This window comes from Macaca fascicularis, chromosome 2 (genome assembly GCF_037993035.2).
Source record: "Macaca fascicularis isolate 582-1 chromosome 2, T2T-MFA8v1.1".
Taxonomy (NCBI): Eukaryota; Metazoa; Chordata; class Mammalia; order Primates; family Cercopithecidae; genus Macaca; species Macaca fascicularis.
Genome location: NC_088376.1, coordinates 129,490,583 through 129,515,180, shown reverse-complemented (window position 1 = coordinate 129,515,180; position 24,598 = coordinate 129,490,583). Strand labels below are relative to the sequence as shown.

General features: G+C 46.5%; 1 protein-coding gene across 5 annotated transcripts in view; it reads left to right on the top strand.

Moving 5' to 3' along the window:
* Nucleotides 1–24,598, top strand: part of LRIG1 (leucine rich repeats and immunoglobulin like domains 1) — a 126,781-nt gene that overhangs the window by 63,409 nt on the left and 38,774 nt on the right. For 4 of the 5 annotated variants that reach the window (XM_045385904.2, XM_045385903.2, XM_015446181.3 and 1 more), the window contains 3 exons: nucleotides 19,993–20,130; nucleotides 22,228–22,371; nucleotides 24,250–24,393. In XM_045385904.2, coding sequence (XP_045241839.2) covers nucleotides 24,383–24,393 — 11 coding nt within the window. In that variant the 5' untranslated portion in view covers nucleotides 19,993–20,130; nucleotides 22,228–22,371; nucleotides 24,250–24,382. Of the gene's footprint in view, nucleotides 1–19,992; nucleotides 20,131–22,227; nucleotides 22,372–24,249; nucleotides 24,394–24,598 lie in introns of those variants that run through there. The other variant, XM_074032651.1, reaches the window with a different exon arrangement.

Genomic DNA, 24,598 nt, shown 5'->3' with positions numbered 1-24,598 from the left:
GAGTCTGGCGTCTGGCAGCCTGCATCTGCCACTTTCTGGGTATGCACGTCTGGCACATCTTCTTCCTTGGCCAGGTAGTACTGGGAGAAGACATGGGTAGATGACAACCCCTGATGCCAGGCAAGGGCCACTGTAGCTGTCCTCAGCAATACCCTTGTCTCTAGGAGTCCCAGCCCTCAGCCCTTTCCTAAATGATGGGAAGTAATTAAACAGTTCATGCATATCCCCAGATTTCAGAAATCACACAGAGCCCAGTGGTAATTGGTGCTTGGCTCTGAGACTTGAGTCATACTATGTAAGTTTCTGCTGGTTTGAAGGATGGCTGGAGATTGAGTAAAGTAGCAGGAAGGCTGATTCTAGTGGAAACTCACCCAGACCTTCCCTGTGATTCCACCGTGAATGCCATGACACTTTTGTATTGTTGTTTTAATTATACTTTGGAATAATTGTTGATTCACATGCAGTTGTAAAAAGAAATAATATGGAGAGATCCTCATATACCCTTAAACCCAGTTTCTCCCAATGGTGACATCTTGTACAACTTTTCATAACCAGGATATTGACATCGATGCAGTCAGGATACAGAATATTTGTATCATCATAAGGATCTCTCCCCTTTATGGCCACAGTCATTTACTTCTTGCCCTCACACCCTTGGTTGTCTTTTTTTTTTCTTTTTGAGAAGACAGTCTTGCTCTGTCGTCCAGGCTAGAGCATAGTGGTGCGATCTTGACTCACTGCAACCTCAGTCTTCCAAGTTTACGCGATTCTCCTGCCTCAGCCTCCCAAATACCTGGGATTAAAGGTATGCACCACCACACCTGGCTATTTTTTTTTCATTTTTTTTATTTTTATTTTTCAGTAGAGGTGGGGTTTCACTGTGTTGGCCAGGCTGGTCTTGAACTCCTGACCTCAAGTGATCTGCCTGTCCGGCCTCCCAAAGTGCTGAGATTACAGACTTGAACCACCATGCCCAGCCCCCTTGGTTGACTTCTAATGTGTTCTCCAAATTTGTAGTTTTTTCATTGAGAGTTTTATATAATGGAATAAAAGTATGGATAACCGTTTGGGATTGGCTTTTTTCACTTGGCATAATTCCCTGAAGGTTCATCTAGGTTATTGTGTGTGTCATTTCATTCCTTTTTAATCACAGAGTTGTATTCCATAATATGGATATGCCATACTTTAACCATTCACCCGATGAAGGACATCTAGAATGTTTCCCGTTTGGGACTGTTTTAAAAAAATTTTGCTATGAACATTTGTGTTTGGGTTTTTTTGGTGTGTGTGAACATAAATTTTCACTTCTCTGGGATAAATACCCAGGAGTGCAATTGACAGATCATATGGGAGTTGCGTTTTTAGTTTTTTTAAGAAACTGTCGGATTCTTCCAGAATGGCCATACCATTTGACATTCTTACCAGCAATGTGTAGGCAATTCATTTTCTGCACCATTATGGCCAGCATTTGGTGGTGTGTTTTTTTTTCTTTTATTTTTTTGAGACAGAGTCTTGCTCTGTTGCTCAGGCTGGAGTGCAGTGGCACAATCTCTGCTCACTGCAACCTGTGCCTCCTGGGTTCAAGTGATTCTCATGCCTCAGCCTCCCAAGTAGCTGGGATTACAGGCTTGCGCCACCACGCCCAGCTAATTTTTGTACTTTTAGTAGAGATGGGGTTTCGCCGTGTTGGCCAGGCTGGTCTTGAACTCCTGACCTCAAGTGATGCACCAGCCTCGGCCTCCCAAAGTACTGGGATTACAGGTGTGAGCCGCTGCACCTGGCCGTGGTGGTGGTGGTGTTTTTTTCAGCCATTCTGATAGATGTATAGCAATATCTCATTATGGTTTTCATGTGTATTTCCATGGTGACCAATGATGTTAAGCATCTTTTCTTTTGCTTGTTTGCCACCTGTAGATTCTTTTTGGTAAAATGTCCATTCATGCCTTTTGCCCATTTTCTGATTGGATTTTTTGGTTGGTTGTTGTTGTTGTTTTGCTCTCAAGTTTTGTGAGATGTTTATGTAGTCTGGATATATATTCTGGATACTAGTTCTTTGTTAGATACATGATTTGTAAATACTTTCTCTCAATCTGTAGCTTGTCTTTTCGTTTTAGCAGAGTCTTTCACAGAACAAACATTTTAAATTTTGATAAAGCCTAATATGTGTTAAATTTTCCTTTTATGGATTGTACTTTTGGCATCAGGTCTAAGAATTTTACCTAACTCTAATTCCCAAAAGTTTTCTCCTGTATTTTCTCTTAGAAGATCTGTAGTTTTATATTTTGCATGTAAGTTCACGGTGACATGTTTTAAAAAGCCTGAAATCAGGAAGAAACTTGAAGCTTGTGGTTCCACGAAGGAAAGAGAGCGAGAATTGCTTCTCATAGGACCCCAGAATGGACAAGGCAAGGGGTGAGATGGTTCTGGGGTACAGAGAAGGGGTGCAGCAGACAGTGCCATTTTGGTGTTGTAACAAATCATTTTTGGGGGTGGGTGAAGAAGGGCTGCGTTAACGGGCCAACTCCTTAATCCCACCCAGTACCCATCCTTAACCCTCCCGAAGTACCGTCAGGTCACATGCTGAAGGCTTGAGAAATTGCGTGGTAAGAGATATTCTAAATCGTATGATCGGGAGATCAAAGTCTTTCAGATGGGGCAGGAAGTAGGCCTGGTTTTATTTTTAAAGGCACATCAGTGGTATCTCTCCCAGGAGGAGGAGAGGATCTTGTCTTAGAGGCTGCAGCCAAGTGCTGAAACAGCTTCCTCCTTTGCCTGGAACTGCAGAGCTGTCAGGAAGCTGGCATGTGAATCTCAGGGAATGTGCCAGTGGCCAGTAGAGGTGAGGGGCCCGTGTGTGACCTCAGAGGGAGCTTTAGCGCTGCGGCGCCCACAGTTCCTCTCTGTCCTTATAGCCACAGGCTGTCTGATCTGGCTTATTGTACCACTGTCACTCCAGAGAGCGGCATAGCCTGGAGTCAGAGGATACCTATGTTTGCGTCCTGGTTAGCTGGGTGACTTCAGACCAGGGTCTTAGCCTCTCTGATTCTGGAGTAGGTGGTGCCTTCTCTGGCATGGTGGTAAGCAATGAGTGAACAAGTTTCTTCTGTTCCCTGGAGAGTGCTCAGTTCTGTGCCGTTATACTTACTGCCTGAGGAAATAAGAGCCACCCTCACCCACCTGTTTAGGATGGGGACACGACCACTGACCACTCCAGTCATCCTAAATATAAATAGAGGCGGTCTGGCTGGGCCCTCTGGCAATGGTGTGTTGACATGCTGTGGGCTGAGGGCCTGGAAGCCCACGTGTGGGTGTGGAGGTGTGTGGGCCCCTGGCAGGACTGGGGATGAACGGTGGCTTGTGACAGGACATTCCCCTTCTTGTTCCCTCTGTACCTGCAGAGTCAGGTCCTGCCTCTGCTCCAGTCGCATGATGTGGCCCCAGCGTAGGGGATCCCCCTCCCTGGTGGATACCGAGAAGGGGTGGGAGGTATGGGTTGCTATCCAGAGAAGCTGTCTTCCTCAGGATTTCTGCTGCCCACTTCCCTTATGAGGCAGTTCCACATCCTGAATAGGAGTGTGGGATATGGATTCCTGTTCTGGGCTCCAGTCCTAGCTGTACTGCTTCCTGCCGTGTAACCTTCAGCAAGTGAGTTGACCTTTCCGTGCCTCAGCATCCCCATCTGTAAAATGGGGACAGTAATAGTGGCCACCTCTGGGGTTGTCATGAAGATTAAATGAGGGATGATGTTAAGAGTGAAGCCAGCGCCTAGCTACTGGTAAGCACTGACAAAATGTTAGATTTGTTCCCGCTGTTCCTGCCTTTATAGCTACTCCTGCTACCCCTTCTACTGAGAAAGAAGATGCAGTGTGCCTCCTCCATAGCTAAGCGTCAAGGCCAAGCTCCCTGGACATCCATGGCCCTGTGCAGCATTGGAACCACTTCCTGAAGGCCGCAGAAGCACCAGACTCCAGCTACAAAGGCCCTTTGATGTTTGCACCACCTGGAGCAGGCTTGGGTGCCATGAGAGTGTCGGGGACCAGGGGCTCAGGAGGAGGTTCTGTGTGGAAAACCCTCCTTTGTGCCGGGTGGACCAGGGGTGGAACTGCTCAGGCCACCCTGGGCTGTACCAGCCCTACACAGCTCTCCACCACATTTCTTAGTCTGCTCTGCACTTAAGGTTTAGGTCCCAAAGTTCAGTGTCCATGTGCTCATTAACTGCTTTGTAAATATAAATTTAATGTCACATAATTGATAGGCAGTGTGCAAAATGGTGTGGAGATGCCATTATCATCGTACTGTGAGAACAACACTGTATTCTCTACCTTTTTTCTGCCTGTATCTTCTAGAGAGGGACAGTGATGCGAATTGGTGGTCCCTGTGCCCTGCTTTTGGTTTAGCATGGTGGCAGGGACAGTCTCCAGGTGCGTGAGTGCTGTAGACCGCTTTGCCCAAGGCTAAGATGGAAGGGTGACTGTGAGTAGGAGGTTCATTCTGCTCCCTTTGGGAATTTGGCATGAGGTCAGCATGTTTCTCATCGGTGGTTCCATTTTTTCAGGTCCTAGTTGGTGAGGTCGGAGGAACAGAGACCACGATAGCTCGTCAGAGCTCATTGGTCTTGGACTCCTGGATGACTCCCTCCTGCAGTTCCTGACCAGTCCCTATGGAACTTGGGCAGAGGAGGTCCTTGCTCTGTGAAGTACAGTATCTCTATCATTTCACGCCCCTGGGTTCGGGACTTCCCACCTCACCCTAGTTGGTGGAGCCTTTTTGGAGGAAAACCATGCATGGCAGCCTCTTGACACCCTCCTACGTGGGTGGTGCGGACACTCCTTGGTTAAAATTTCTGGGGTTAGTCCCTGGCCTTAAGGGACACTCTCATCACCTCATTCTTGATCGTTGCCATCTCACCTTTTCCTCTTTTCTTGGCCAGAAACAGTTACTCAGCCCCCGTAGTCTGGGTGAATCCACGTCTCTTGTTCTGTGTCCTGGTTTTCTTTCCTCCTTTCCTCGAGGGGCAGAGCTGAACAAGCAGGGACACGTGTACCTTGACAATTGTAATGAAGTGCATTTAGCCTTGTTCTCAAAGGGAAATCAGAGGGGTCCAGTTCAGCTGTGCCGTATCCGGGCTCCACGATTGTGCTGGCGTTGGTGGCTCCACAGGAGACAGCTTGATAGCCCTGTGCTCTGCCAACTTTCAGGCTGGGGCCTGTGCTCCCTGAGGGCTGAGATCTTGTGGCGGGGTTTCGGGGTTTCGGTGTGGTGGAGGGAACACCGTCAGTGTGCTGGGGTGTGGGGTAGCAGGTCACTAGGAAAAGGAAAACAAAGGGGGAAGGAAATAGGGATGTATTGACACATTCAGGGGAAAACAAAGCCCGGAGAGATAATCAAGTGGCCCTGTTGGCCCTGGGCAAAAGCGATAAACATGTTTGGCTCTTCTGACCCAGAGGTGCCCATATATGGTTGGGAATTCTGGTGGAAGTGGCTCACTGTTCATCTCTGGCCCTACTTGGGCCTGGTTTTTCATCTCTTGGCCCAACCTGGTACTGCTTTGCCATGCCCAAATGCCAAGACAACTGACCTCCTTGTGGACGTGGAACTAACTCCTCAAGCCCCCTAGAAGCCCCTGCCTGTGTTAGGATGGCATAGCCTTTCTCCCTGGGGAATGTGATCCAGATGTGGCTTGTGTAGCTTCCATGGGTCAGCAGTGTCCACAGGGAACTCCCAAGGCAGGCATGCAGATAGGGACCTTAGGCAGGGCTGAACTGTGGTGTAGAAGTGGATGGAGGGAGAGGTGGTTGGTCAGCCTTGGACAAGCATAATTGTCTCAACATTGCAAGCCTGGTAAGTTGGTGAGGGCCAGTGTTTGGGGTTCAGTTGAATGTGGGAAATGCGTAAGTAAGCCCCATCCCGTGCTATTTGAAAATCCATCCTATTCGACATTTGCTTTTAAATAGGTCTGTCAGCTTCCCTACCTTTTTCAAAAAGGTTAACTCCATGTTGTATCTTAATTTTTTCTCTTTTTAAAAGTTTTTAATTGGATGGTTGGTCCTGCTTCAGAGGGTTTTTTGTTTTTTTTTTTTCCTGAATAATGTTCCTTGGTTCAGGTTTGTTGTGGTGAATGTAAGGCATTGAACTAAAGTTGTAATTTGTTTGTTTACTCAACAAATATTGATTGAGTAACTTTTAAGTTCTAAGCGTTATTCTGGGGGCTAAGGCTATAGCAGTCAGTACAATAGACTGATAAAACCCTAGCTGGTGTGCAGTTTACATTCTACCCGGTCAAGACTGCAGGACTACTTAATACTTTAGGGAGGTTTTGTTTTGTTTTGTTTTGTTTTTAATTAATGGACTTTTATAACAGTTGTAAGTTTACAGAAAAATCAAGTGGAAAGTACAGAGAGTTCGCATACGCCCCCTCCAATGTCTTCTCTCTCCCCCTCACACACCCACCCTGTTTCCCCTATTATTAACGTCTTGCATTAGTGTGGTACATTTGTTACAACTGATGAGTCAATATCAATATATTATTACTAACTAAAGTTTATAGTTGACATTAGAGTTCAGTCTTGGTTCTGATAAATGTATAATCACATGTGCCCACCATTATAGTGTCATACAGAATAGCTTCACTGACCTAAAAATCCCCTGTGCTGAACCTGCTTATCTCTCTCTCCCCAGCCTCTGGCAGTTAAACATTTTTACTGTCTCCATAGTTTTGCCTTTCTCAGAATGTCATATATTTGGAATCATACAATTGGTAGTCTTTTTCAGATATACATCTTTTACTCAACAATATTTCCTTAGGAGTTTTGCTGCTGTTGTTGTTTATTTGTACATCTTACATGCAGAACATTCTGATAGTTTGGGTTGGGTCCTGGTGACCTGCAGTCAGTCGTTCATGAGTTGGGTCACTCTAGACTTCATAGAACAGTGGTGGCTGGCTCTTGATCATACCTAGATTTCTTCATTTCAGGGATCTGGGGCTTTCAGTTCGATGGGTGTAAGCTGATGGGTGGGAGAACCAAATGGGATCTGCTGTAGCAAGGTCCCTGGGGTTATGTAGTCTCATGGGGATGGGACATTGGGTCGTCTTTGCAAGGAGTTAATGGAAACTGTTTGTTGAAGACCCAAAGGGGAGGGTGACCCTAAAGGAAGTGAACGGGTTGGGAGGTTGGTTGACACAGCCCAGTCCTGCCTTTGGAGAGGTTGACCCTGCCTGGCGGAGGCTGTTTATCCTGCCACTGGGCTGCTCTTGTTTTTTATCCAATCTCCACCTGAATAAACAGATCCGGAACGTCATCTGCAGCCAGGCTGAGAATCTGCCAAAATTCCCCAGGGAACTGGTGATTCACCAGCAGCAGGGGAAGAGAGAGGGAGCAAGCAAGAGAGAGAGAGACCTGCTTATTCTGATTCTCATTTCCTGTCCAGCAAATAACCCAGGCTGGGCTGTTTCTTACAAGACAGCAGTTCTTTGAGTAAATGATCAATTTCTGCAATAGAACAAATGATTTTGGTTTTAATTTTTAAGAAGATGGATGTAAAGCAGGCTAGAGGGAAATGGTTTCAACTGTCATTCTGAGAAAAGAGACTTTTATTCAAGTTGGCTTAGGAAAACTCTTCTGCACTCACTTGTTCTTGAAAAATATCTCATCTTAATTTTCAAGTTGTATATGGGTATTGGTTCTGGCACAAGTGCATTATCGTAAGCTGTGGACTTTAGCATCAACATTATTTCTTGCCAATTTGAGACTTAGAATTCTTCTTTTTTTCTTTTTTTTTTTCCGGTGATCATTAGGCCCTCGCTTATTTGAAAAAATTCTGTTGGACACCTGAACAAGATTAGATTGAGCTTGGCCATGTTCGGTGGCCCCAGGCTGTATTCCTAATGTGTTTTTTGGGGAGGGATCAGAAAGGGCACACATGAGGGCAGTGGCATCTGAGAATGTGTTCAAATGAAGCAGCATGAAACAGAGCACTTGGAGCTAATGGTTTTCAGATTCATTTCAACCCTGGGGGACGTGGTTTAAAAGAAAACTACCAGTGTCTACTAAGTCCAGACATATGCAAGCTCAATGACCTGAGTAACAATTCCATGCCTGGACCTTGCATGCCTGCCAAAAATGCATGCAGATATGCACCAGAAAGCACGTGCAGAAGCCATGTACATGTTCATAGCTGTGATTTTTGCAATAGCCTGAATTGGAAATAACTCAATGTCCATCAACAATAGAAAGAAAAAATAAATTGCTATATGTTCCATCAATAGAAATATCATACAGTGATAGAAAAGAATTTACTACTACTAATGCAGCAGCCCACATGGATCTCATAACAATGTTGAGTGAAAGCTAGATAAAAAATGGTGTATACAGAACAGTTTTGTGTCTGTACAGCACAGAAATAGGCAGAATTAATTGGGGGTGGTAGAAATTAGAGGTTTCTTTTGGGAGGAATAACAACCAGGAGACAGGAGGAGGGAGGCTTCTGGGGTACTGAAATTTTTCTCTACATTTTGTAAAAATCCTTTACATTTCAATAAAAATGTTTACAAACAAAACAACTGCCAGCATTTGGCCATATGGCCTGTCTGATAGCCTGCATTTTTTTTTTTTTTTTTTTAAGAGATGAGGGTCTCACTGTGTTGCCCAGGCTGGTCTCAAACTCCTGGCCACAAGCAGTCCTTCTACTATTGTCTCCCAAAGTGTTGGGATTACAGGCCTGAGTCACTGTACCCAGCCTGTATCTTCTGACAAAGGAGAAATCGTCACCTTCACTTGTGTTTTTGAAATGGTTAATGATTTTTGGCATTTGTAGTCATAAAGTACACCTCCTTAAGTAGGTATCAGGGCTGGTGTGCACTGTACTAAGTTTCATCTTCAGTCAATAATATGAGGGTCTCAGATAGTCTCACATTGTGTGGATTCCAGGTGTGATATGTTGTTAAGCTACATTGTAGCCTCAGAAGGCATATGTGAATATGTGCATGCCTTCATTCTTTTTGATTACTTTGAGTGCCTGCTGTGTGCGGATGGTGACACTGAGTGTGTGGTGCAGAGCCTTGGTAAGAATTCCATTGCAGCACCATGATGGGCAGAATGCTGCAGGGTGTGGAGTCTGATTAATTCTGTCTGCCAGGATCACTTTGTTGGGGTAATGGGGGCTGGGGGTGTTAGTTTTTTTTTTCCCGGTCCAGGGCTAGATTATGTGAAACTTACTTTCTAACTGGAGGTTCAGGCGAAGCAAAGAGCTATAATGTGGATTTTGCTAATTCATTAAGTAAGACGTGTTGAGTTTGATCTTGAAGTAAAATTATGGTAGATTTGCCATTTTTGGTGAGTCCACACTCAAGTAGTTGACGGTGGGCTTCGTGAATCACAGTAATTGTCTGGAAGAGTGGAAGGGCACAGCTTCTTAGGGATGGGGAGTTGGCCAGCTTCAGTATGTTTCAGACTAATTGGCAGAACTAAAATGAGGAAGGATATACAGTGTGGATTTCTGTCTTCTGTAAGGTAACCCTGTTTGCCCATCTATCTTCACTGGCTCCGGTAAGGAACCTGGTTGATCTCTTGAGGAACATAACAGTGATAAAGACTTATGTTCCATTTCACTTTCTGAAGAGGTAGAAAAGACACTGGCAGAAAAGACTGTGATTAGGGATGTCTGACATGGGCACTGGGGGGGGACAATGGGAAAGTTTTCTCTCTGCAGTTAAGAGGTGTTTCCTCATTTGCAGGTGGTTAAACGAGATAGAGAAAGAGTGATTTATACATGGTTCCCAAATTGTGTAAGAGCAAGAATTAGAGTCTGGGTCTCTGCCCCCCAAGAAACACAAACTGGTTGCCATAGTGTTGACAGGGTCAGCACACTACAGACAGTGGTCCCAATCCTGGCCCACTGCTTGTTTTTGTAAATAAAGTTTTATTGAAACATAGCCTCACTCATTCATTTACATATTGTCTGGCTGCTTTTACATTATAACAGCAGAGCTGAGTGGTCGTGACAGAGACAATATGACCCACAAAGCCTAAAAATTTACCATCTGGCCCAAAGTAGAATAAGTTTGCTGACCCCTGGTGTAGAAAATAGGTGCATAAATTCAGGGGTCAGAAATTACCCACTCGACCCACCTTGTCTCAACTGCCTTTGATCTCCGTGCCCTTTTTTCCTGGCTGTTATCTGTGACATGAGATCTTTTCCATCACTAGCGGGAACACCTTGTAAACCAGGCTTTCACAGAACTGTAGTGGAACAATCACTTATGAGAAAAAGTTTTAAATGTTGGTTTCAAATGCTTCCATCTGTTTCACTGTCTAATTTAACATTAGCTCTGAAAATGTAGCCAAGTGGGGAGAGCTTATCTTGCCTGCTTTCTGCCTTTGAAGACTGGTTTTATTTTTGAAGCCTTTAACAGGTGTTGGTTTAATAGACTTCTGCTGTATTAAGTTCTCCTCACCCCAGAGGGCAGCCCGAGGGGTAAACTGACACTGTGGATGGAGGCAAATGCCACGTGACCTGGCCACCACACACTTCCCCCGCTCCCTGTAAGTGCATAGTCACTGGTTTTGTCTGGTTGCAGAGAAAGGCGGTGCTCTTCCTTCAATGAGGCCAGTAAGAATGATTCCTAGCACAACACAGTCCTCTTGCCTTGCACCATCCTCACCCTTTTCTGTAAACTTAAGTGGATCCCTTTGCAGCTTACCTTCCCTAACAATAAAGATACTTGTTCCTCCCTTGATGGCAGATCTGTCAAGATCTCAAAGAAACTGCGCTGTTCTTTCCATCCAGAACATCCAAAGTAAAAACTTGAGCTTCATCTGCCTTATTTGCTGAGATTCAGTCACATGAAGTCCTGTGCACATTTGCTCCTCACACAGGACTCCTCACACAGGGGAAGCTAGTGTGAGAGCTGGGCCACCTGGCTGAGGCCAGCTACGTAGACCAGTCTGAGCTGACCAAGAAATGGCCAGCTAACATTCAGATTTAGCCAAGCTTTGGAAGTTCATGGGTGGAATCTGGGCCAGTGCCCTTAAAATTCTGCCAGGAGAGCCTCTCGGATGGGCTAGATAGGGTCACGCTTCCCTGGGCTTGCATCCCGGCTCCTCTTGCTTCCCAGCTGTGTGAACTTGGACAAGCTCCAGCAGACCTCTGAGCCTCAATTTCTTCAATTGCCTAAGTATAGTTGCTTCTCAACTGACAATGGAGTTATGTCCAGTTAAACCCATCCTAAGTTCAAAATATCATTAAGCAAAAAATGCATTGAATACCCCTAACCTGAATACCACAACCTAGCGTAGTCTACCTTAAATGTGCTCAGAACACTCATATTAGCCCACAGTTGGGAAGAATCATCTAACACAAAGCCCATTTTATAATAAAGTGTTGAATATCTCGTGTAATTTATTGAATACTGAGTGGAAAACACAATGGTTTTATGGGTACTTGAAGTACAATTTCTATTGAATGTGTATAGCTTTCGCACCATTGTGAAGTCAAAAAATCGTTAAGCCGAACCATCGTAAGTCAGGGACTGCCTATAGAAATAATAGTACCTACCTTGTTAGATTGCTGTACGATGGCATTGATGCTTTGCCCACGATCTGCTATATACATGATAAGTGTTCATTAATTGGTCAGCTGTTCAAAGGTAATAGAGGTGTGGATCTTTTTGGGAGCTGTGCAGTTAGTTATATTAAAGGAGTGAAAATGATGACCACTTGGGTTTGCATGTAGCATTGAAAACATGGATAGTTTCCTGAAGGTGGAATGCCTGGTTGAGCGAGGGCAGCAGACAGGTTTCCATGGCACCAACTATCAGGCAGGAGGTGGGAGGTCTTCCCTGCAGGGGTTTGAATGCCAGCTGCTTCCTCTAACCTTCATGGAGGGGAGACCTAGAGAGGGTATCTTAGACTAGCAGGCTACGTCTGGAGTGGTGGGGTTGGTGGGGTTTGGTGGGCTTGGGTCAGGGATGTGGCCTCAGTTCCACTTGCTGTGGGAGTAGGGGTGGGGGGGTGTCATCCAGATGCTGGGGAATCTATCAGATCTCTAGCCACCCTGAATCCTGCAGAAGTTGCAGTCTGGGATTTGCTTTGAAGCATGGGGTCTTCCCAGTGGCTGGGTTTGATGCTCTCCAGCTGGAGCAGACTTCTTTTATGCTTGAAGTTAAGAGTGAGAGCTCTGAGTCAGCCCTTGGTTCCTGAGAGGGGAGCCAGAGCTGCCTGTTTGCATTGAAATATGTCAGAAGAGTAGACAAGAACCAGTCATTAATACTATTTATTCTTTTTTCCAGAGCACCTCCTACAGACTAGATCCTTAGCCTGGCTCTGATGACACAAACATGACTACTAAAAACAAGAACTCATTTTATTGAGCAGTTGTTACATGTCAGGTCATATCAGCCTATGGGGTATATGAACTTCACACACCACTTTACAGAGGGGGCTCTTCTGAGGCTCACACCTGTGAGTGGGATAGCTGGGATTTGAACCTGGGCAGGGAGACACTCAAAGCATATTGTTCCACAGTGCTGTGCCATGTTCCAGAGTAGGAAGAACTCACTGGCCTTGAATGGAATTACCAGAGTGCACAGACACATCTAATGCAGTGAGGCTCTTGCTCTATCAGGGAGGGGATGCAGAGTTCTGCAGGAGTGCAGAGCTTCAAAGTCAGCTGTCTTGAGCACGAGGCATTCAGGAAGGGTATAGTCAGGGTCCTGGGCTACGGTCTAGAGCAGAGACAGATCCCAGAGGAAAAGGTGGCAAGGCTGCAACTGGTGGCACACACTCGGAGCCCCAGATACTTGGGAGGTTGAGGTATGAGGATCTCTTGAGCCCAGAAGTTTAAGTCCAGCCTGGGCAGCGTAAGGAAGACCCCCATGTCTAAAAGTAAAATAAGAAAGAAAGAAAAGGTGATGTGTGTTCTTCAGCCTCTGGAGCTGCCCTGGACTCAGTACTTTTGCAGGGCACTTGACGAACTCTTCTCTCCTCCCAATCCTGAGTCCTGATTGAATTCATCTGTTTGCGTGATTTGCTTCTGCTTAAATGCCGGTGAGTCTGAAATCTGTGTTCAACCTCAGCCCTTCCGAATTCAACATGTGCTCTTTGTGGTTCATTCAACAGATATGTATTGAGTACCCACTATGAGCCTTGCATTGTTCCAGTGGCTGGAAAGATAATAGTGGACAAAGCAAACATTTTCCCCATTGTGGTGCTGCATCTTGGTGGAAGAGAAAGTGTTAAACTAGAAATAAGCAAACACTGAGGCTATTAGATGATAAATAATTAGGGCTATTTAGAAAAATTAAGCAGGCAAGGGTGTGGAAAGGGTGTGTGTGTGTGTGTGAGTGAGTGTGAAGGGGTTTGTGGTTTTAGAGAAGGTGGCCTGGGAAGGCCTTGTTGATAAGGTGACATTTCAGTGAAGACAGAAGGAAGCGAGGGCATAAGACAAGTGTCTGGGGAACAGCATTCCAGGTCGTGGGAACAGCAGGTGTGAAGGTTGTGAGGCCTGACACATCTGCAGACCATTGTGGGGCAGAGCATGCAAAGTGGAGGAGTAGGAGGTGAAGTACGTGTATAGCAGATCACATGTGCCTTGGAGGCCATGAACAGGACTTGGGAGACACAAGAATCATCATTTGAGATTAGAGGAGTGCTGTGAACTGACTCGCATTTTGTTTTAATTTTTTTTTTTTTTGAGATGGAGTTTTGCTCTTGTTGCCCGGGCTGGAGTGCAGTGGCATGATCTTGGCTCACTACAACCTCTGCCTCCCAGATTCAAGCAGTTCTCCCGCCTCACCCTCCTGAGTAGCTGGGATTACAGGCATGCGCCACCACGCCCGGCCAATTTTTTATTTTTAGTAGAGACAGGGTTGCTCCATGTTGGTCAGGTTGGTCTCGAACTCCTGACCTCAGGTGGTCCGCCCACCTCAGCCTCCCAAAGTGCTGGGATTACAGGCGTGAGCCACCGTGCCTGGCCTTGTTTTAATTGTAAATTGTGGTAAAATACACATAACATAAAAGTTACCATCTGAAGTATTTTTTAAAATGTAGAGTTCAGTGATGTTAAATGCATTTATGTTGTGCGACCAGCCTCCAGAACTTTTTACCATCTTGCACAACTAAAACCGCATACCCATTTGGTATGGTTTGGCTGTGTCTCTACCCAGATCTCATCTTGAATTGTAGCTCCCACAATTCCCATGTGTCATGGGAGGGAGCCAGTGTAATTGATTGAATTATGAGGGACGGTCCTTCCTGTGCTGTTCTCATAATAGTGAATGAGTCTCACGAGATCTGATGGTTTTAAAAACGGGAGTTTCCCTACACAAACTCTGTTTTTGCCTGCTGCCATCCATGTAAGATGTGAGTTGTTCCTCCTCGCCTTCCACCATGACTGTGAGGCCCTTCTAGCCATGTGGAACTGTGAGTCCAATTAAATCTCTTTCTTTTGTAGATTGCCCAGTCTTTGTGTCTTTATCAGCAGCATGAAAACAAACAAATACAGTAAATTGGTACCGGTAGAGTGGGGCATTGCCGAAAACATACCTGAAAATGTGGAAGCGACTTTGCAACTGGGTAACAGGCAGAGGTTGGAGGACTTTGGAGGGCTCAGAAGAAGACGCGAAAATGTGGGAAAGTTTGGAGCTTCCTAGAGACTTGTTGAATGGCTTTGATAAGAATGCTGATAGTGATAATGAACAATAATGTCCAGACTGAGGTGGTCTCAGATGGAAATGAGGAATTGTTGGGAACTAGAGCAAAGGTGACTCTTGTTATGCTTTAGCAAAGAGATTGGCAGCATTTTGCCCCTGCCCCAGAGATTTGTGGAACTTTGAACTCGAGAGAGATGATTTAGGGTATCTGATGGAATAATTTCTAAGCAGTAAAGCATTAAAGATGTAAGTTGGGTGCTGTTAAAGGCATTCGTTTCAAAAGGGAAACAGGACTTAAAGTTTGGAAAATTTGCAGCCTGACAATGCAATAGAAAAGAAAATTCCATTTTCTGAGGAGAAATTCAAGCTGGCTGCAGAAATTTGCATAAGTAACGAGGAGCTGAATGTTAATCACCAAGACAATGGGGAATATGTCTCCAGGGCATGTCAGAGATGTTTGCAGCAGCCTCTCCCATCACAGATCCGGAGGCCTAGGAGGAAAAAGTAGTTTCATGGGGCAGGCCCAGGGTCCCTGTGTTGTGTGCAGCCTAGGGACATGGTGCTCTGTGTTCCAGCTGCTCCAGCCATGGCTGAAAGGGGCCAACATAGAGCACAGACCATGGCTTCAGAGGCTGGAAGCCCCAAGCCTTGGCAGCTTCCATATGGTGCTGAGCCTGCAGGTGTGCAGAAGTCAAGAATTGAGGTTTGGTAACCTCTGCTTAGATTTCAGAGCATGTATGGAATGCCTGGATGCCCAGGTAGAAGTTTGCTGCAGGGGTGGGGCCCTCATGAAGAACCTCTGCTAGGGCAGTGTGGAAGGGAAATGTGGTGTGGCCCTCATGAAGAACCTCTGCTAGGGCAGTATGGGAGCCCCCATACAGAGTCCCTACTGGCGCACTGCCTGGGGAAGCTGTGAGAAGAGGGTCACTGTCCTCCAGACCCCCAAATGGTAGATCCACTGACAGTTTGCACCGGGTACCTGGAAAAGCCTCAGACACTCGATGCCAGTCTGTGAAAGCAGCTGGGAGGGAGGCTGTACCCTGCAAAGCTGCAGGGCTGGATCTTCCCCAAGACCATGGGAACCCACGTCTTGGATCAGTGTGATCTGGATGTGAGACATGACTGCCCTGCTGGATTTCGGACTTGCATGGGACCTGTAGCCCCTTTGTTTTGGTCAATTTCTCCCAGTTGGAATGGCTATATTTACCCATTACTGGTACCCCCATTGTATTTGTGAAGTAACTAGATTGCTTTTGATTTTACAGGTTCATAGGCAGAGGGACTTGCCTTGTCTCAGACAAGACTTTGGACTGTGGACTTTTGAGTTAATTCTGAAATGAGTTTCAAGACTTTGGGGGACTGTTGGGAAGGCATGATCGGTTTTGAAATGTGAGGACGTGAGATTTAGGAGGGGCCAGGGGCAGAATGATATGGTTTGGCTGTGTTCCCACCCAAATCTCATTTTGAATTGTGACTCCCACAATTCCTGTGTGTCATGGGAGGGACCCAGTGGGAGGTGATTGAGTTATGGGGGCAGGTCTTTCCTGCACTGTTCTTATGATAGTGAATGAGTCTCATAAGATCTGATGGTTTTAAAATCAGAAGTTTTCCTGCACAAGCTCTTTTTTTTTGCCTGCTGCCATCCATGTAAGACATACTTGCTCCTCTTTGCCTTCTGTCATGATTATGCGGCCTCCCCAGCCATGTGGAACTGTGAGTCCAATTAAACCTCTTTCTTTCATAAATTGCCCAATCTCAGGTATGTCTTTATCAGCAGCATGAAAATCGACTAATACACCATTAAACAACAGATCTTCCTTCTGCAGTCTCCCCGGTCCCTGGAAACCACCATTCTACTTTCTGTTTCAATGAATCTGACTACTCTAGCTACCTCACATAAGTGGAATCATACAGCATTTGTCTTTTTGTGACAGGCATCTTTCACTTGGTATCATGTCCTCAATGCTCATCCATTGAGTAGCATGTGTTAGAATTTCTTTTCTTTTTAAGGCTGAGTAATATCTCATTGCATGTATATACAACATTGATGGACATTTGGGCTGTTCCACCTTTGGCTGTGGTGAGTAATGCTTCTATTAACATAAAGATATGTATGTCTCTTTGAGGTCTGCTTTCAGTTCTTTTGATACACAGAAGTGGAATTGTGGGATCATATGGTGCTCCTCTGTTTAATTTTTTGAGGAATCTGCATACTGTCTTCTTCTGCAGGTACATCACCATTTTACATTTCTACCACTGGCATACAGGGTTTCACTCTCTCCACATCCTCACCCACACTTGTTATTTTCTGTTTGTTTTTTTGTTTGTTTGTTTTAATAGTAGCCATCCTAGTGGGTGTGAGGTGACTTCTCATTGTGGTTGTGATTTGTATTTCCCTACTGAATAGTGATGTTGATCATCTTCTCATGCGCTTGTTGGCCATTTGTGTGTTTTCTTTGGAACAATGTCTATTCAATTCTTGGCTCATTTTAAAAATCAGATTGGTTGTTTTTTGTCATTGAGTTGTAGGGGTTCTTTATATCTGGATATTAGCCCCTTATCAGAGATGTGATTTGCACATGTTTTCTCCTATTCCATGGGATGCCTGAAGTGACTTTTTTTTAACAGATCCCTCTGGCTGCTGGGTTGGGAATAGACTGTAAGTGGGCAAGGATGGAAGGTCTAGTCAGTAGCCCATGAGCATGGTTATCTTGCATTTCCAAACTAGAACATTTTGAATCATTATTGATGCCCCCAGTTGTCATCTCCAGCCCCCACCAGGGCAGGTATCTCAAGGTAGGATGCTGAGGTTGGGAGGAGACAGGTGGGGAGAGGTCAGCAGCTTGGATCAGAGGGTGGAGCCGGTAGGGTGGGCAGGACCTAATCAGAGGGTCTCTTGTGCCTGTCTCTGTATTGCCGCCATCTCTCTTCTGGCCCACGTGGCATCCATTCCCAACTTGTTAGCTTGGCCTGCGAGGCATTTGCTGTTGTGGTCCTGCCCACCCTACCGGCTCTGCAATCTGATCCAAGCTCCTGGCTTCCCCCAACCTGTCTCCTCCTGGCCTCAGCTTCCTACCCTCAGACACTCGCCCCGGCACCTTGTGCCAGGCAGAGCTGAACACTCCCTTGCTCCTCTCACAGACCCTGTCGCTGCGGCCCTCACTCCCATACACCCTTGTCTCCCATCTCCACGGCTGCCTCTTCTGCCAAGTGGGGAACTTTCCCAGGGGGTGAAAGAGACTTGTCTTCTGCACAGGGTCCTTTATGCAGAGTGAGGCTTGGACTGTGTTTGATTCAGTGAATGAAAAGACTGACAAGAAAGAAGCAAAAGGTACCAGACCACAGACAAAGCCTGAGGAGACAGAGGAGGAGGTGAGGGAGAGGACAAAACTGGCGTGGGAGAGATGTTGGGCCTGCAGCTGTCCCACGGCTTCGCAATGTAAGGCTTCACCCCCTCTTTGTGCCCTTCTGGGCTGGTGGCGCCTGGCCCTTCTGTCCAGCACGGACCCTTTTCCTGGCTCCCTGATACCGTATTCACAGTTCCTGGATAAGATTCAGCTGTGTCGCCTTTATTTCTTGTTCTTTTTCTTCCCGTACTTTACATAATAAAGGTTTTCTTTTCTTTTTTCCTTTGGAATCAGAAAACTGAAGAGACTATCTTTATTAAATAACTTAATAAAGAATTCAAAGGAAGTGGCTTTGGGGGCCAGAGGGGAGAGGAAGGGACTGTCATGCCGGGGAGGTTCTGTGTGCAGAGTTGCACCCTTGGAAATGGACTTTTGAGTTCAGGGCCTGGGAGACTCGTGAAAAAAAACAAAGGAGTCCATGAGAAGCCCCAGAGCTTCTGGGAAAGAGGTCCTTGTTTATGCCTGTTGGAACCGATTTGGTCAAGTGTTTGTTTAAAGGAGATGCCACTTGGTAAGCGACGCCTGGCTTACTTGTGTTGCGTTCAAGAATGCTTTGATTGGCCGGAGATGCTGACACTGTTTACTCAGAACTGGCTCGAGTGTGAGTGCCTGGAACCTAGAGGCCCAACGCCACCACCCAGCAGATTCCTAAGTGTCTAATATTGAAGTGAGGGCTGCAGTGGTTTAACTCTGCCGGGCAGCGCCAAACCCACAACGGGGCAGTTAGCTACCTCTAGCCTTGGCTAGCATTTGTCTTTCTCTTGACTAATAACTGTTGCTTTTTTATATTGTGAGTTTGACAGAAAGTAGATTAAAAGTGCACGCAGGCCAGCTGTGGTGGCTCACGCCTGTAATCCCAACATTTTGGGAGGCCAAGGTGGGTGGATCACGAGGTCGGGAGATCGAGACCATCCTGGCCAACATGGTGAAACCCCATCTCTACTAAAAAAAAATTTAAAAATGTAGCTGGGTGTGGTGGTGCGTGCCTGTAATCCCAGCTACCCGGCAGGCTGAGGCAGAAGAATCGCTTGAACGTGGGAGGTGGAGATTGCGGTGAGCCAAGATGGCGCCACTGCACTCCAGCCTGGCGACAGAGTGAGACTCTGTCTCAAAAACAAAAAAGAAAAAACACCACACACAAGTTACAGTGGAACATTCCTCTCTTGGGAGGTGGTGACCACTAAACATTTACCTTCACATTTGCCACATGCTGTATGTGGTTTTAGGCTGGATCGTCCCTATCCCTGAAGTGATGAGTTGTGGCCCCATCTTCCAAATGAGAAAACGGAGGCACAGTGCTTAATATTAATGGTAGAGTCAGGAGGTTCAGGGGACTCGATTTCAATTAGACCCAGCAGTGAGCTCCTCTTTCCCATTTTAGATTGTCAGGATTTTGTCATAATCTTTTTTTTTTTTTTTTTTTGGTTTAAATCCTCTGTGTCTGGTATATGGTAGGTGTTGGTAAAATGTGAGGTGTGTAAATGAAGTGTTAAACTGGATTAAAGTGAACTCTGGGCTGTGGTGCCTATGGCTCTTGTAAGTTATGAGGCTGGACTAGGTCTGAAGGTGATGGGTGAGAGTTGGACTGGAGCTATCTGGCTGCACACGGCACATCCTTTATGGTGAGTGCATCCATGGATTCTGGTCAGGTCATGCTGGTCTCACGTGGTGTTCGGTGTCACTGCTGTGTTGTTGCCCTTGGAGAGAGAACCCTAGGGATACAACTTTGACAAACTTGTCCCAGATTAAAAACCTGATATTCTTCTAGCACCTGGCCAGCAGGTAATAACTCGATGGGAAAAGAAATAGGAGATCTCATTTTTAAGAGTGTCACTGCATTATAGTTATATTGCAGTGGTGGGGGGAACAGGAATACTAGTTTCTTGTAGTTACTTTGCAAAAAGAGATGCTCAAGTCACCTCCCTTGGTGTGTTTCAGGCAGCACAATAAGATTCGCAGCGTGGAAGGGAGCCAGCTAAAGGCCTACCTTTCCTTGGAAGTGTTGGATCTGAGTTCGAACAACATCACGGAAGTGCGGAACACCTGCTTTCCACATGGACCGCCTATAAAGGAGCTGTAAGTGCCTTTGTTCAGCTACCTGTGGCTGGCCCTCTGTGTCCAGCCAGCTAACACCTTTACCGGCACCCAGTTCTGGACACAGGAGGGATGCTTCCTTCCCTTCTCAGCCATGGCTGGGCCAAGTCAGTGGAGATGGTGCGGACCTTCCCTGAGCAGGGCAGGGGCGGGGCCGGTGCATAGAGCACATCCAGATCTGCAGCATTATCCTGACATTACAGACAGACAAGGGACAGAGGCAGGAAGAGGTTACTTAGCCTGTCCAGGGGACTCAACACTCCAAGATGAGAGTCTAGGACTCAGGTACAAGTCGATCTTGACCACAGAGCCTGCTTTCTTTCCCATTTCCTTGGCTGCCTCTCAGAAATCCTTCCAGAGGAGATTCAGGGAGGATGGTTAGAGGATTCACATTGGAAGCCTGTTTGACAAGGCTTAGCTTATCAGTGCTTATCTTTCTAGTGTCATGCACTGTAAAACAAGTCTTTGGGTTTATTTGGGGGAGGGAAGTTACTCTATTCTGTGGGTTTTCAGCACCTTTTAGGTTTATCTGTTTCTCTTTTACCCATTTTAATGTCCCATCTCACACACAATGGATGGTAGACAGGAAGGAAAAAGGAAAAAAAGTTAAAACCTACTTAATCAACTACTTGTTGGTAGGAAAAGTGTTACTCTGGGAAAGAAACTGCAACCCCAGGCTAAAGAGATGTTTTCTAATTCCAGGTGAGTTTTTATTCCCTGTATCATTACTGTTCCAGAATTAACTTTGGAAATCATTTGCAAGGCTAGTTTAGGGGTCATTGTGACCTATCTTTTCAGGGAGGGTGAGGTTTGGCACATGGATTTTCCAAGTAAAGACTGCAAGGAGAGGAGTGATTTCTTTCTTAGCCTGCATCAGGGCGCCAGAGTTGGGAACAGGAGGCGTTGGCTTTTGTGAAGCCTCCAGTGTGGGCCCTCAAAAGATGTCCATGTGACATCACTTTGCTTGGGACAAAGAAACCATAACTGCTACACTTAGTTGCCTTGACCTCTCCCTGCACGAAAGCGGGAGGGACTTTCTATTTTGGCAGCTATTGGGTCATATATCTTCATCACACAGGCTGTTCTTTAATCTGGGGTGTTGAGAACAAACAGTTCAGGCCTATTTGCAAAGAATCCTTTTGTGCCCTGTGCTAGGCCACTGCCTGCTGGAGAGACAAAAAGTGCCTTGCTCCCTTCCACCCTCTGTGGTAGAAAACCCTCTCTGGTCTTTCTCCTTTTCACTTAGGCCAGAAAAAGCAGCATTTGTTTGGGGAAGGCAGAGGAGAGGTGTTGGAGACCACTTCTCACAGGAATGCCATATTGTTCCTCCTTGTACTTTCTTTTCTTTTCTATTGCTTGATATAATTTGCATACAGCAAGATGCACAGATCTGAGCTGCAGACTTCTGTGCCTTTTGAGAAGCAGTGTCTGCCTTTCTGTATTGTCACAGGAGGTGCCCTGACTTAATCACGCTGTAAGTGTAGGTACCATGATGTATTGCTTGTTTTCTGAAGGGATTCTGCACAGGTCTCTGCGCTAGAGTGTTTGTTTGAGGCATTTAAAATTGCAGAAATGAATTAGTTTGTGTTTATAGTGTGTTATGTAATTTATATAGCAAGACCCATTTCAAAACTAAAGGCTATTTCCTTAAATTACTAAATCGACACTGACCTTGCCTTTCGATCGATTTTCTGCTTTCTAGGACTTTTCACATCAACCTTGGGCACTGGGTAGTGAGAAGAGTCCTGCAGGTGGCTCCTGATGCAGGGCTGGTGTGTCAGTGGACGTGGAGGTGTTTGAATTTCACTCCCACCCTCTTGGGGTGGCCCAGCAGCTTCAAGGACAGTGTGTTTTCAGCTAAACCGGCCTTGCCCTCGGGGCTTAGGTGCACAGTCCTAACACCTGCATCGCTCTAGCTCCCCATCCAGAGCCTGTGGCTGATAAACCTCTCATTGGAAACCTGTCCCGCTGGTGTCTTAACTAATCTTCCCAACTCAGACCCAGAGAGGTCTGGTGTCTGTAATGAAATGAGGAAGGCCCTTGACCAACCACCGCATTTTCTTTCCTGAATCATTCCAGCAACCTGGCGGGCAATCGGATTGGCACCCTGGAGTTGGGGGCATTTGATGGTCTGTCACGGTCACTGCTAACTCTTCGCCTGAGCAAAAACAGGATCACCCAGCTTCCTGTAAGAGCGTTCAAGCTACCCAGGCTGACACAACTGTGAGTATAGAAAACTACACTTTAATTAAGGCTAGCCAAACTTTATGGAGGCCAAATTTCCCCAAGGACCTCGTACCAAACGCCACCCTTTCCTTGCTCCCTTTGGTAAAGCTCTCTGTAAATTACCATTAATGGCAGCACCTCATAAAAGCAAATTCAGAGCTGGGTCTGGTGCTGTGGCTGCCTCAGCTTGCTGAGAAAGAAATCCACTGAGTTTGCTTGTCTTCCCTCGTGTTTTCCAAAATGGAATCAGGAATCCTGCTGCCTAGCTGATGCTGGCTAATGCTGAGGCTGCATGGGTTTGGGTTCTTATTTATCTTAGATGTTTTTCTGTATTTTTTAAAGATACCCATAAAATCTGTACCTTGGACATGGTGGTGTCCTACACTTCTCGAACAGTTTGAGAGGAAGTTAGTGTAGCCAGAGTTAGTAAGCAAAAGACAGGCCTTTGTTTTCATCTGTTAAATCTAACAAGGTAGTTGATTTATTATTTCTTTATTTTGATACAGAGTCTCATTCTGTCCCCCAGGCTGGAGTGCAGTGGCGTGATCTCAGCTCACTGCAAGCTCCGCCTCCCGGGTTCACGTCGTTCTCCTGCCTCAGCCTCCCGAGTAGCTGGGACTACAAGCGCAAGCCACCTCGCCCGGCTAATTTTTTTGTATTTTTAGTAGAGATGGGGTTTCACCGTGTTAGCCAGGATGGTCTTGATCTCCTGACCTCGTGATCCACCTGCCTTGGCCTCCCAAAGTGCTGGGATGACAGGTGTGAGCCACCATACCCAGCTGATTTATTATTTTTTTGAACAATTTAATTGTTTAGTTTACTGATGGAAGGCTGAGTACCCTTCTAGAAGGCAGAGTTTTAGATTCAAGAAAAGCTCTGTTAACCAGAGCCTGACGAAGGACTTTTTCCCTTTTTTTTTTTCTCTGTACCCTCTGTTTAGCAGAAGAGTGTGTTTCAGGAAAATAAGACAGTTTTGGAAATTTTGTTTCAACAAAACAAAGTAATTGCCGAGGGCCAGGTTGGCGGCAAGATGGGGTGTGCCTGGCTCTCAACCTGCCTGGGTTTTACCTCCCCTGGGTGGGGAGTCCTAGACTTTGCCCTTTTCAGTCTGTGGAGAAGGTCTCAGTGATTCCTGAGAAGGTTTGTGTGGAGCAGCATCATGAGACACTGCAGAAATATTTGGGGAAAACCAAGGGCTTTCTGGCTGCTCTTTCTCCCCTTCCCGCAGGGCTGCTAATGGCCCACCGAGATTCCTGACATCTTTTGGTGAACTGAGGCTTTGTCATACTGGGGCTAGAAGCCAAGTGTATATGACTTGTGGGGTGTCTCTCCCCCATCTCCCCCCCGCCCCCATGTGCAGTCACTTCTCTCTATAGTGGAGATGCTATGAAATGCCTCCAGTGGAAAGTGGTGTTGTCATTTGATACCTAGTGGTTTGGTTTTTCCTGGGTTGAGGCATGTGGTGTGGATTTCTGTTGCCAAGCTCAGAGATACCTCATGTAAGACATTCACCCCTTGAGTCATACCCACGTCCTCACTGCAGAGTCACAAATGGCAGTGGTGCTACTGGGGGAGGAGACGTGAGCACACACGCGCTCGCTTCCGTGCAGCTACGGGCCCAGCCTCGGAGCTGACTGTGGAGAGCGGGGCCTCACTCACCCCTCTTTCCTGCACTAGCTGTGGTCAAGTGGTGGCGTCAGTGCCTGCGTGGCAGCCGAGACACACGGTGGGCTCCCCTATACGTCCTGGCTTCCCAGGGATCCCTGCACTGGGGTTTCTCCTCTGGCTTGGAAACTTAGCCAGGACTGCCTGGGAATGGTTGTGGGTGGCATATGCACATAGGACACTCTGACCCTGCTGGCTTCATCTCTTTAGGGACCTCAATCGGAATCGGATTCGGCTGATAGAGGGCCTCACCTTCCAGGGGCTCAACAGCTTGGAGGTGCTGAAGCTTCAGCGAAACAACATCAGCAAACTGACGGACGGGGCCTTCTGGGGACTGTCCAAGATGCATGTGCTGTAAGCGCAGACCGGGGTCCTGGCATTGCTAAGGATTGCTGTGTGGTGTGGGGTGTGGGGTGTGGGGTGTGGTGTGTGTGTGTATGTGCACATGCGCGCCCACACCAGCATTACTGTGTGTTGTGGTCTATGTGTGTGTGTGTGTGCACGTGCATGCCCACACCAGCGTTCAGCTGTGCACTGGGCATGGAGTGGGGCACCAGTG